The 12034-nt window shown below is 41.6% G+C and overlaps 1 protein-coding gene across 5 annotated transcripts in view; it reads right to left on the bottom strand.

Moving 5' to 3' along the window:
* LOC105498260 (ASH1 like histone lysine methyltransferase) overlaps positions 1 to 12034 on the bottom strand; it is a 232084-nt gene that overhangs the window by 93488 nt on the left and 126562 nt on the right. For all 5 annotated transcript variants that reach the window (XM_071083894.1, XM_071083898.1, XM_071083903.1 and 2 more), the window contains one exon: positions 6525 to 7266. In XM_071083894.1, the coding sequence (XP_070939995.1) occupies positions 6525 to 7266 (742 nt within the window). The remainder of the gene's footprint in view (positions 1 to 6524; positions 7267 to 12034) is intronic.

Below are 12034 nucleotides of genomic sequence, written 5' to 3'. Positions count from 1 at the left end.
AATTTCCTATTTTCATAACATTGTTTTTAGAGATAGGGTTTTGCCATTGCCCAAGCTGGTCTCAAACTCCTGGGTTCAACCAATCCTCCAGCCTCAGCCTCCAGAGTAGTTGAGACTATTGGTGTGGCCGGCAAGCTCTTATTTTTTCAGCCAGGCGTGGTGGCTCATGCCTGTAATCCCAGCACTTTGCAAGGCCAAGGCGGGTGGACTTGAGTTCAGGAGTTCGAGACCAGCCTGGCCAATATGGTGAAACTCCATCTCTACTAAAAATACAAAAATTAGCCGGGCATGGTGGTAGGCATCTGTAATCCCAGCTACTCCAGAGGTGGAGGCAGGAGAATCACTTGAACCCAGGAGGTGGAGGTTGCAGTGAGCCAAGCCATTGCACTCCAGCCTGGGCAACAGAGACGCGATCTCAACAACAAAATATACATATATATATATAATATTTATATATGTTATACATTATTATAAGATATATTTTTAGAGACAAAGTCTCACTATAGTATATATGTATTTTTAGAGATAAGGTCTCTAAAATAATAATAATATATATATTTTTAGAGGCAAGGTCACACTCTGTCACTGAGGCTGGAGTGCAGTGGAGGAACACAGCTCATTGCAGCCTCAACCTCTTGAGTGCAAGTGATCCTCCCACCTCAGGCTCCCAAGTAGCTAGAACCATAGACACGAGCCACCACGCTCATTTAATTTTTAAATTTTTTGTAGAGACGGGCCAGGTGCAGTGGCTCACACCTGTACTCTTAGCACTTTGGGAGGTCAAGTCGAGAGGATCACTTGAGTGCAGGAGTTCGAAACCAGCCTGGGCAATATAGTGAGACCCGGTGTCTACAAAAAACACAAAAATTTAGCCAGGCCTGGTGGCGCCCGCCTGTAGTCCCAGCCACTAGCGGGGAGGGATGGGGGTGGAGACTCTTGAGCCTGGGAGGCAGAGGTTGCAGTGAACTGAGATTGTGCCACTGTATTCCAGCCTGGGTGACAGAGCAAGACCCTGCCTAATAAATAAATAAATAAATAGTTTTTTTGTAGAGACAGAGTAGCTACAACCAGTCACGTTGCTCAGGCTGTCTTGAACTCCTGGCCTCAAGTGATCCTCCTGCCTCAGCCTCCCAAAGGGCTGGGATTACAGGTGTGAGCCACCACACCTGGCCTGATTTTATTTTTTACAGGAATAATTTATACGTGTTTTAAAAATACACCTTCTTCTTTTTAAAACCAGGATTTGAACCTAGGTTTTCTGAGCCTAGAAGCCCACCTCATAATCATTAAACGATTCCTGTGCATTCTGGTTTAATATTAATCAACAAATAGTGACCAAAATCTTTAATATACCAAACAAGGTTCTTGGCACAATCTGATCCCTACAACCTCTATCTGTATCCCATGCTACTCTACTCCATGTTTTGACCACAAAAGCTTTCTTTCACTTGCCTGAAACTATCATGCCTTTTCAGACTTAAAGTGTTTGCTCTCTCCTCACTCCTTTAAATAACAGATGGAGCCTATTCTTCACATTTTTTAGTATAGTCCTTACTTGTTCTGGGAAACTAAGTTAGTTATTTCTATCACATACAGTACTCTTATAACTCTAAGTAACTCATCATAATAGCACTTGGATGGTTAAGATCCATGAAGGTAGGAAAAGTTTCTAGATTTACCCACCACTGTATCAATTCTAAGTACATGAAACATAATAATCTTGCAACAAATACTAATTGAAAAAATAAATTAATACATATTATATAACAAGTACTAGTGTAAGCTCCAGTTAGAACAAGTTGAAAAACTGTTGCTGTCTCTGGGAATTCAATGTGTCATGTCCTTCCCTACACAATCTCTTGAGGGCATAAATTTTATCTTTCTCTTTATAATCTCTTCAAATCTCCGAATACAATCTTGTGAAAAAGTATGTGTTTAATTTTGCTGACCATGATACTAGAATTTGCTGGAATGGAAAGGCTAACCTAAACAAAAGCCTTTTTTGTTGTTATTGTTGAGACGAAGTCTCACTGTCATCCAGGTTGGAGTTCAGTGGTACAATCTAGGCTCACTGCAACCTCCACTTCTCTGGCTCAAGTGATCCTCCCACCTCAGCCTCCCAAAGTAGCTGGGACCACAGGCATGCACGCCACCACGCCCAGCTAATTTATCGTATTTTTTTGGTCAAGATGGGGTTTCACCATGTTACCCAGGCTGATGAAAGCCTTTTCTTGAAGCACATTTTAAAGACGACCCTTCATCACGTAAATGGTCAAGATGTCTCAGACTACAGTAAAGGCAGAAATCATCCTCCTTGTCAGTGTCTTAAAGCTTCAATAATTAAATTGTTATGACAGAGATACCAAAATAGCCTGATAGAAAAGAATATAAAAATATTTGAAAAGACCCTAAGATCTAACAATATATAAGAATTTAGGATGCCCGGCACCGTGGCTCATGCCTGTAATCCCAGCACCTTGGGGGGCCGAGGCGGGAGGATCATCAGGTCAGGCGTTTGAGACCAGCCTGACCAATAGGTTAAAACCCTGTCTCTCCTAAAAATACAAAAAAATTAGCCGGGTGTGGTGGTATGCTCCTGTAATCCCAGCTACTCAGGAGGCTGAGGCAGGAGAATCGCTTGAACCTGGGAGGCAGAGGTTGCAGTGAGCCAAGATTGTGCCACTGTATTCCAGCCTGGGCGACGGAGTAAGACTCCATCGCAAAAAAAAAATAAAAAATAAAAAATAAAAAATTTAATGCTGGCTGTGATGAGTCATGCCTGTAATTCCAGCACTTTGGGAGGCCAAGGCAGGCTGATCACTTGAGGTCAGGAGTTCGAGACCAGCCTGGCCACCATGAGGAAACCTCGTCTCTACTAAAAACACAAAAATTAGTTGGGCATGGTGGCTCATGCTTGTAATCCCAGCTACTTGGGTGGCGGAGGATGAGAATCACTTGAACCCAGGAGGTAGAGGTTGCAGTGAGCTGAGACTGCGCCACTGCATTCCAGCCTGGGTGACTCCATCTCAAAAACAACAACAGCAACAACAACAAAAACTTAGTATATGATAAATGTATCATTCCAAATAAGTTGGGAATGGCTAAACTAATGAATAGTATTGAAAGAAAATTAAACCTCTAACTCATAGCTAATACTCAGTATTACATAAGCGACATAAAGAGCTAAATATAAAAAAGCAAGATCTAGTCAATCACAACAGCATAATTACATAAATTATAATATATTCCTACCATGGTATAACGTAATTCTGTATGTTCTGATGACAAGCTGTCAGCATTAAAGAATACACAATGTACTGTTAATAGCATTATCCATGGAGAGAAAAATGGGATAAGAGGAAGGGAGAGCACGTGAAAAGAGACTTTTACTTTTAAATCAGTAAGCTACTAGTTTCATTAAATTATTTATTACCAGTGTGTATTGCTCCTGAAATTAAAAAATATATTCTCTAGAAAAAAGCAATTATTTTTATATAGGTGGATGGAAAAAAAAAAACCTCTCTATCCAGGATTCACCAGGACAGATGATAGAGAATATAAGCAAGAGTGAACATGCCACATTAAGAAAAGTCATTTATAAATGATGAACATTGAATTGGTTCATTAAAAAATATTAAATATGGGCCAGGTGTGGTGGTTCACGTCTGTAATCCCAGCACTTTGGGAGGCTGAGACGGGTGGATCACCCGAGGTCAGGAGTTTGAGGCTAACCTGGCCAATATGGTGAAACCTCATCTCTACTAAAAATACAAAAATTAGCCAGGCATGGTGGCGCGTGCCTGTAATCCCAGCTACTCAAAAGGCTGAAGCAGGAGAATCACTTGAACCCGGGAGGTGGAGGTTGCAGTGAGTGGGAATTATGCCATTGCATTCCAGGCTGGGTGACAGAGTGAAAATTTGTCTCGAAAAAAAATAAATAAATAAAAATAAAAATAAAAATGGTTTATTGCCTGTGCCTTTGTTATTACATCTAAGAAATCACGGCCAAATTCCATGCTGTGAAGCTTTTGCCCTATATTTTCTCCTAAGAGTTTACAGTTTTATTTTTATTTATTTATTTTGAAACAAAGTTTCACTCTTGTTGCCCAGGCTGGAGTGTGATGGCGCAATCTCGGCTCACTGCAACCTCTACCTCCCCAGTCCAAGGGGTTCTCACCTGCCTCAGCCTCCTGAGTAGCTGGGATTACAGGCATGTGCCACCACACCCAGCTAATTTTGTATTTTTAATAGAGAAGGGGTTTCTCCATGTTTATCAGGGTGGTCTCAAACTCCTGACCCTCAGGTGATCCGCCCGCCTCAGCCTCCCAAATGCTGGGATTATAGACGTGAGCCACTGTGCCCAGCCTTTTTGTTTTTTGTTTTTTGTTTTTTTTTTTTTGAGAAGGAGTCTTGCTCTGTCGCCCAGGCTGGAGTGCAGTGGTGTAATCTTGGCTCACCACAACCTCCGCCTCCTGGGTTCAAGCAATTCTCCTGCCTCACCCTCCCAAGTAGCTGGGCTTATATGTGCACACCACCACGCCTGGCTAATTTTTTTCTTTTTAGTAGAGACATGTTTCACTATGTTGGTTAGGCTGGTCTCGAACTCCTGACCTCGTGATCCGCCCGTCTTGGCCTCCCAAAGTGCTGGGATTACAGGAGTGAGCCACCGCGCCTGGCCAAGAGTTTATAGTTTTAGATTTTACATTTATATCTTTGATCCATTTTGAGTTAAATTTTGAATATGGTTTACAGTAAGACTACAACTTCATTCTTTTGCATGCAGATATCCAGTTTTCCCAGCATGATTTGTTAAAAAGTCTGTCCTTTCCCCCACTCAATGGTTTTGGCACCTTTGTCAAAAATCATCTGACCATGTATGCAAGGTTTTATTTCTCTATTCTACTTCATTGGTCTATATGTCTCTCTCTATGCTACTATCATACAGTTTTGATTACCATAGCTTTATAGATAAAACAGACAATTGGACTTCATAGATATCAGAAAATTTTGTATGTCAAAAGACAGCATAAACAAAGTAAAAAGGCAATCCACAGAATGGGAGAAAATATTTGCTTATAAGCCTGATAAGAGACTAATATCCAGAATATATTGAGAACTGCTAAAACTCAACACCACCAAAAAACCCAATCAAAAATTGAAAAAGCGATTGAGTAGACATTTCTCTAAAGATACACAAATGGCCGATAAGCGTATGAAAATATGTTTGCCAGGCCGGGCGCGGTGGCTCACTGTAATCCCAGCACTTTGGGAGGCCGAGACGGGCGGATCACGAGGTCAGGAGATCGAGACCATCCTGGCTAACATGGTGAAACCCCATCTCTACTAAAAATACAAAAATCAGCCGGGCGTGGTGGCGGGCGCCTGTAGTCCCAGCTACTCGGGAGGCTGAGGCAGGAGAATGGCGTGAACCCGGGAGGCGGAGCTTGCAGTGAGCTGAGATCCGGCCACTGCACCCCAGCCTGGGCGACAGAGCGAGACTCGTCTCAAAAAAAAAAAAAAAAAAAAAGAAAAGAAAATATGTTTGTCACTAATCATTAGGGAACAGCAAATTAAAACTACAATGAGATACCCATTTCACACTCATTTGGATGGCTGCTATAAAAAAAAATTGAAAATAGCAAGTGTTGGGGAGGATACAAAGTAACCGAAATCCTTGTGCATTGTAACTGAAATCTTTGTGCATGTAAAATGATATAGCCCTTGTGGAAAACAGTATGACAGTTCCTTAAAAAATTAAAAATAGAAATGTCATATGATCCAGCAGTTCCACTTCTGAGAATATACCCAAGGTTAAAGCAGGGTCTGAAAGAGGTATTTGTATACCCACTGTCATAGCAGTGTTACAGCATGGAAACACCCCAGGTATCCATCAATGCATGAATGGATAAGCAAAATGTGATATGCACATAAAATGATCACAGAGCTCACACGTCTCTATATTGGATAAAATATACAATGTTTCTGGGCCTTGATTTCCTTTGTCTGTAAAGTGAGTGGGTTCCGAGTCGATTGTTATTTGCCCTTTGCTTCTTTTCTGTTTGTTTTTGAGACAGGGTCTCACTCCACGCCCAGGCTGGTGTGCAGTGGTGCAATTTTGGCTCACTGGAGTCTCCTGGATTCAAGCAATTCTCCCTTCTCAGCCTCCTGAGTAGCGGGGATTACAGGCATGCACTGCCACATCTAGCTAAATTTTATATTTTTAGTAGAGACAGGGTTTATCATGTCAGCCAGGCTTGTCTTGAACTCCTCACCTCAAGTGATCCATCCACCTCAGCCTCTCAAAGCGCTGGGATTACAGGTGTGAGCCACTGCACCTAGCCTTTTTGGTTCTTAATTATAACTTGTAAAAGCAATATATAAGAACAATTTTTGAAAAGAAATGGTCTCATTTAGTAAAAAGTGAAAGGTTATAAGATGAAATTAGTAATTCAGCTATAGAGTTACATTATAGTTGTTCCAAGCTAGTTTCCTCTACTCAGATAATATGTTAAATGAGGAATTACCTTTTATTATTCTCTTGCTCTTCTTCCTCTGGTAATGGCTTCTGCTTTTTTCTGGTCTGTTCCTCCAATAGCCAACCTTTTCTCTTCAACCCCTTTTTATGTTCTGGGTTCAGGTTTACACTCTGAACAACAGCCTCAATTACATCTGTAACTGTATCAGGACTGAGGTGCAACGCTGCTCCTTCCTCGCCTCTGTTCAATTCTGGGTTGACAAATTGAGCAGCCTGGAATGCTTGCATTGATACGACAGCCTGAAGGGGACATTTCCGAGGTCGACCTGGCCTACGTTTCACAAAGTTATTCCCTGTCCTGGCCTGCCTTTGAAGTTTTTTGGCTTTTAAAATTTTATTGACATGGTCTAGGTTTTTCTTTGTGGCCAAGATTTTGTTGTAATTGCACATTTTCCGAGCTTGGCGTTGCATAGCTTCCACCACACTTCTCTTGATATGATGGGGGGAACAGCTGCTTGTCAACTTTTCAGAGAGGAGTGAGATGCTATTATTGCAAGAGTCACTTGCAACTGCAGGCACTAAAAGGCTGTCTGGTTTTCCCAGGGTTCGGTCCTTGCTGTGGCTACGGCCTGGACTGGAAGAAGGTGGTGCAGAGGCAGTTGCAATCACAGCATCAATCCTTTTCTCCATGGGCTCTTGGTCCTCATTTTGTACCATCCGCTGCAGCAGACTATCCACAGAGTCATCCCCAGAAGCAACTAATCTTGGACTTCGAGAGGGAACTCCGTTTACTGAAAGAGACAATAAATCACACATAGGCAAAATTGGACACAGCTAGCTATTTAAATAAGTTTTTACATAGGTAAAAGGGAGTACTGCTCTATTTTCCGTAGCAAGATTACACATCATAGGTAAATTGATGGTTTACTTTCCTGAAAAAGGTTATTACAACAAGATAAAACCAAAATTGGCCTATATTTCTCTAATAATATGTAAATTAAAAAAGAACAACTCTCACTTTGAAGTAAGGAGTAGAAAGAAAAAACATTTAATTCTTCAAAAATGAAGGTCAAAAATAAAAAATAAATTTAAAAATATTAAGGAACAGTTAAGCTAAGGGACTTAAAAGTTAAATGTTGGATAAAGGTTGGGCATGGTGGCTCATGTCTGTAATCCCAGTATTCTGGGAAGCCAAGGCAGGAGGAATTCCTGAACTAAGGAATTTGAGATCAACCTAGGGAACACAGCAAGAAGCTGTCTCTGCAAACAATAGAAAAAAATTAGCCAGGCATGCTGGCTCACACCTATAATTCCAGCTATTTATGAGGCTAAGTTGGGAAGATTGCTTGAGCCTGGGAGATCGAGGCTGCAGTGAGTCACTGCACTCTAATCTGGACGACAGAGCGAGACTCTGTCTCAAAAAATACTAATAATTTAAAAATCAGTTCAAAATAAGTCACTTCCCATGCTGCCTAGTTTACTACTATTATTCATGGGTCACACTTCTCCAAAGTTAATTAATGGATTTCTTATCTATATGACTTCTAAATGTGATAACTATACTAGACAATCCTTTATTAGCCTCAGGCATTCTAGATCCCAGTATCATCAAACTATGAACTTTTTCTCAAATTACCAATAACTTTCTTCAAATAATATCCAATAGCCTTGTCTAAATTTTTAAGACATTTTTTTTTATTTTATCATCAACTCTGGCCTATAGACCCTTGTCTCAATTTGATATTTAAACATTTTCAGGCCAGGAATGGTGGCTCACACCTGTACTCTCAGCATTTTGGGAGGCTGAGGTGGAAGGATTACTTGAAGCCAGGAGTTCGAGACTAGCCTGGGCAACTAGCCTGAGACCCTGTCTCAACAAAAAATAAAAATTAGCCCAGTGTGGTTTCCTGTACCCGTAGTCCTATCTACTCAGGAGGCTGAAGTGGGTGGATTGCTTGAGCCAAGGAGTTTGAGGCTGCGGTGAGCTATGATCACACCACTGCATTCTAGCCTGGATGATAGAGCAAGACCCTGTCTCTAGAAAAATAATAAAATTTTTAAAAAGTAAAAAATTTCAGACCCTCAGCTATATTTGATATCACAATTCTTTAAAATCCTGCGTATGCTATTTCTATAATATACTTTGATTAACTTTCAATTACTTGCAACTCCATTAAATTTAACTGTGGAGGTCCTCAATACAGAGTACTTGTTATTTACCTTTTATACTTACTTTCCCAGTGGGAACATGTTTATTCTCATAGTCTCAATTATCATCAGTATGTAAGTGACTTCTAAATATTCATACCAATCTTCAGTTTTATCTGAAAATTACCAAAACGAAAAATAACCCCTTCCTTTTCTCCAACCTTTAAATGCTATAGCTTTTAAAAACTCTCCAGTCTATGCTTTTTTCCTGTCTCACTCTCTATTCTCTCTTTAGCAATTCTTTTAACTATCATCTATATTGATGACTACTGAGTTTCTATTTTCTGAATAGACCTTTCTTCTGTCTACTTTTGCATGTTTCACAGGTTTCTCAAACTCATATTCACATCTCATTTCATTTTCGCTCCCTTCAAACTTGCTCCTCCCTCCAGATTCCCAACATCAGTTAATGATACCATAAAGCTAACTATTCAACATTATGTATACTGACCATCAATCATGTGGCAGGACGTTGGTTATCCAAGCTCAGGCCACATCATTTATTCTTGCTCCTTCACCCTCCCCACAAATCATAAAATTCTGTCTTCTGTTAGTTTAAACTCTTAAACCTGTCCACTTTCCTTTCTTCTACTGCAGCCACCAAGACTAAGATAATGTTATCTCCCTGCCGTGAAGCAATAGCGTAATTCCTTGTGGGGCTATTAAAGTATGTCCATTAATCACTTGATGCTTTCCCTCTCAAGTTGTAGTCTAGTCCCTCTCTGCTGTCACTGAAGACTTGCCTTAGCAAACAAATTCAGTGGAAGAATGTGATGATTTCCAGTGTTAGCTTAGACAAGGTCTCTCTCTCTCTCTCTCTCTCCCCCCACCCTCTGACCCCACCTCAGCCTCGCCACAAGCCCTTGGATTCAAACTTCCAAACCGTAAGGAAACCCAAGCAATAAGTTGACATACTGGCCAAAAGATCCTGCTGAGGTCATAGCCAACAACCAGTATCAACCACTGGATATTGGAATAAAGAATCCTTTTTTTTTTTTTTTTTTTTTTGGAGACGGAGTCTCGCTCTGCCGCCCAGGCTGGCGTGCAGTGGCACGAACTCGGCTCATTGCAAGTTCCGCCTCCCGGCTTCACGCCATTCTCCTGCCTCAGCCTCCCGAGTAGCTGGGACTACAGGCGTCCACCATCACGCCCTGCTAACTTTTTTTTGTATTTTTTAGTAGACATGGGGTTTCACCGTGTTAGCCAGAATGGTCTCCATCTCCTGACCTCATGATCCGCCTGCTTCGGCCTCTGAAAGTGCTGGGATTACAGGCGTAAGTCACTGCGCCCGGCCTTTTTTTTGAGACAGGGTCTCACTATGTTAACCAGGTTGGAGCCTAGTGGCACAATCTCAGCTCACTGCAACCACCACCTCCCAGGCTCAAGTGAACCTCCCACCTCAGCCTCCCGAGTAGCTGGGACTACAGACATGCACCACTATGCCCGGCTACTTTTTTGTATTTTTTGTAGACATGGAGTTTTGCCATGTTGCCTGGGCTGGTCTCAAACTCCTGAGCTCAAATGATCCAACCACCTCAGCTTCCCAAAGTGTTGGGATTACAGCCACCTGCCTGGCAAAATAAGGAATTCTTTGAGATGACTTTAGCTCACCACCATGCAGTTACAACCAAATGAAGGGAATCCTGAGAAACTGGGAGATGACAGCTGACTATTATTGTTTCATGCCAGTAAGTTCAAGGTGCTTTGTTATGCAGCAACAGACAACTGAAACATTGTTCCTCCTGCTGCTATTTTCATCATCCTCCAACTCATTCTTTAGATAGCAGCTTGAGTGATCTTTAAAAAAAACACAAAGGCCTGGCAAGGTGGCTCACGCCTGTAATCCCAGCACTTTGGGAGGCTGAGGTGAGTGGACCAGGTCAGGAGTTTGAAACCAGCCTGGCCAACATGGTGAAGCCCCGTCTCTACTAAAAATATAAAAATTAGCCAGGTTTGGTGGCAGGCGCCTGTAATCCCAGCTACTTGTGAGGCTGAGGCAGGAGAATTGCTTGAACCTGGGAGGCAGAGGTTGCAGTGAGCCGAGATCATGCTATTGCACTCCAGCCTGGGCGACAAGAGCAAGACTCCATCTAAAAACAAAAAACAAAAAACTCCACAAATTTTATTAGGTTTCAGCTTCGCTTACAACTCTTAAAAAGGCTCTTACCACATAAAACAACTTGAAAATTATTATTACCTTTTCTTCCAGCCTCAATCTCATTATCTTAGACCTTAATTCTAGTAATCATAAACTTCAGTTTTTTTTTTTTTTTTTTTTTTTTTAGTAGAGACGGGGTTTCACCGTGTTGGCCAGGATGGTCTCGATCTCCTGACCTCGTGATCCGCCCGTCTCAGCCTCCCAAAGTGCTGGGATTACAGGCTTGAGCCACCGCGCCCGGCCTAAACTTCAGTTTCTTAAACTCATCATGCTTTTTCTTGATTCAAGGCCTTTGAGTGTGCCTTTCTCTCTACCTGGAACAATCTTTCTCCACAAATTCATCTGCTTAATGACTATTCATTTTTTAGTTTACAGAGAGGACAAAATTTCCTGAAAGATTATTTACCTGACCAGGAAGCATCCTCCTCATTCTTAATTTAGGTCCCCTATTAAGGATTATCATAATACTTTTTCCTTTCCTAACACTAATCACACTTCAAATTAGTGGTTTAATGTATGTAACTCTCAAACAATGTTTGGTCCATTAATGTGGTGACTGTATTCATCAAAATCACTTTTTTTTTTTTTTTTTGAGGCAGAGTCTCTCTCTGTCGCCCAGGCTGGAGTGCAGTGGCTGGATCTCAGCTCACTGCAAGCTCCGCCTCCCAGGTTTACGCCATTCTCCTGCCTCAGCCTCCCGAGTAGCTGGGACTACAGGCGCCCGCCACCTCCCTGGCTAGTTTTTTGTATTTTTTAGTAGAGATGGGGTTTCACCGTGTTAGCCAGGATGGTCTCGATCTCCTAACCTCGTGATCCACCCGTCTCGGCCTCCCAAAGTGCTGGGATTACAGGCTTGAGCCACCGCGCCCGGCCTCAAAATCACTTTTTATCTCCAATGACCAGGACATAATTCATCAACAGAATGAATCCTGGGATCAAAATCTTGGAATTATTTTTATCTCCTCTATCCCTTCATCAACTACTCAGAGCTACCAATGCATTTAATCCATGAATATTAGTTCAAAAGAGAATCCTAAAATGGGTACACACTTTTGAAGCCTCCTTCCTGAGCCATTTACCTAGAGCTATTAATACCTCACACTTCATTTTTGAATTGTTTCTATCTTCACAAATTCTGGCCTGCCAATTTATGTTTCTTGGTAGTCTAGGACATAATGTTGCACACTATATTT

This window comes from Macaca nemestrina, chromosome 1 (genome assembly GCF_043159975.1).
Source record: "Macaca nemestrina isolate mMacNem1 chromosome 1, mMacNem.hap1, whole genome shotgun sequence".
Lineage (NCBI taxonomy): Eukaryota > Metazoa > Chordata > Mammalia > Primates > Cercopithecidae > Macaca > Macaca nemestrina.
Note: the sequence above shows the minus strand (reverse complement) of the source record. Positions and strands in the feature narration are given on the sequence as shown.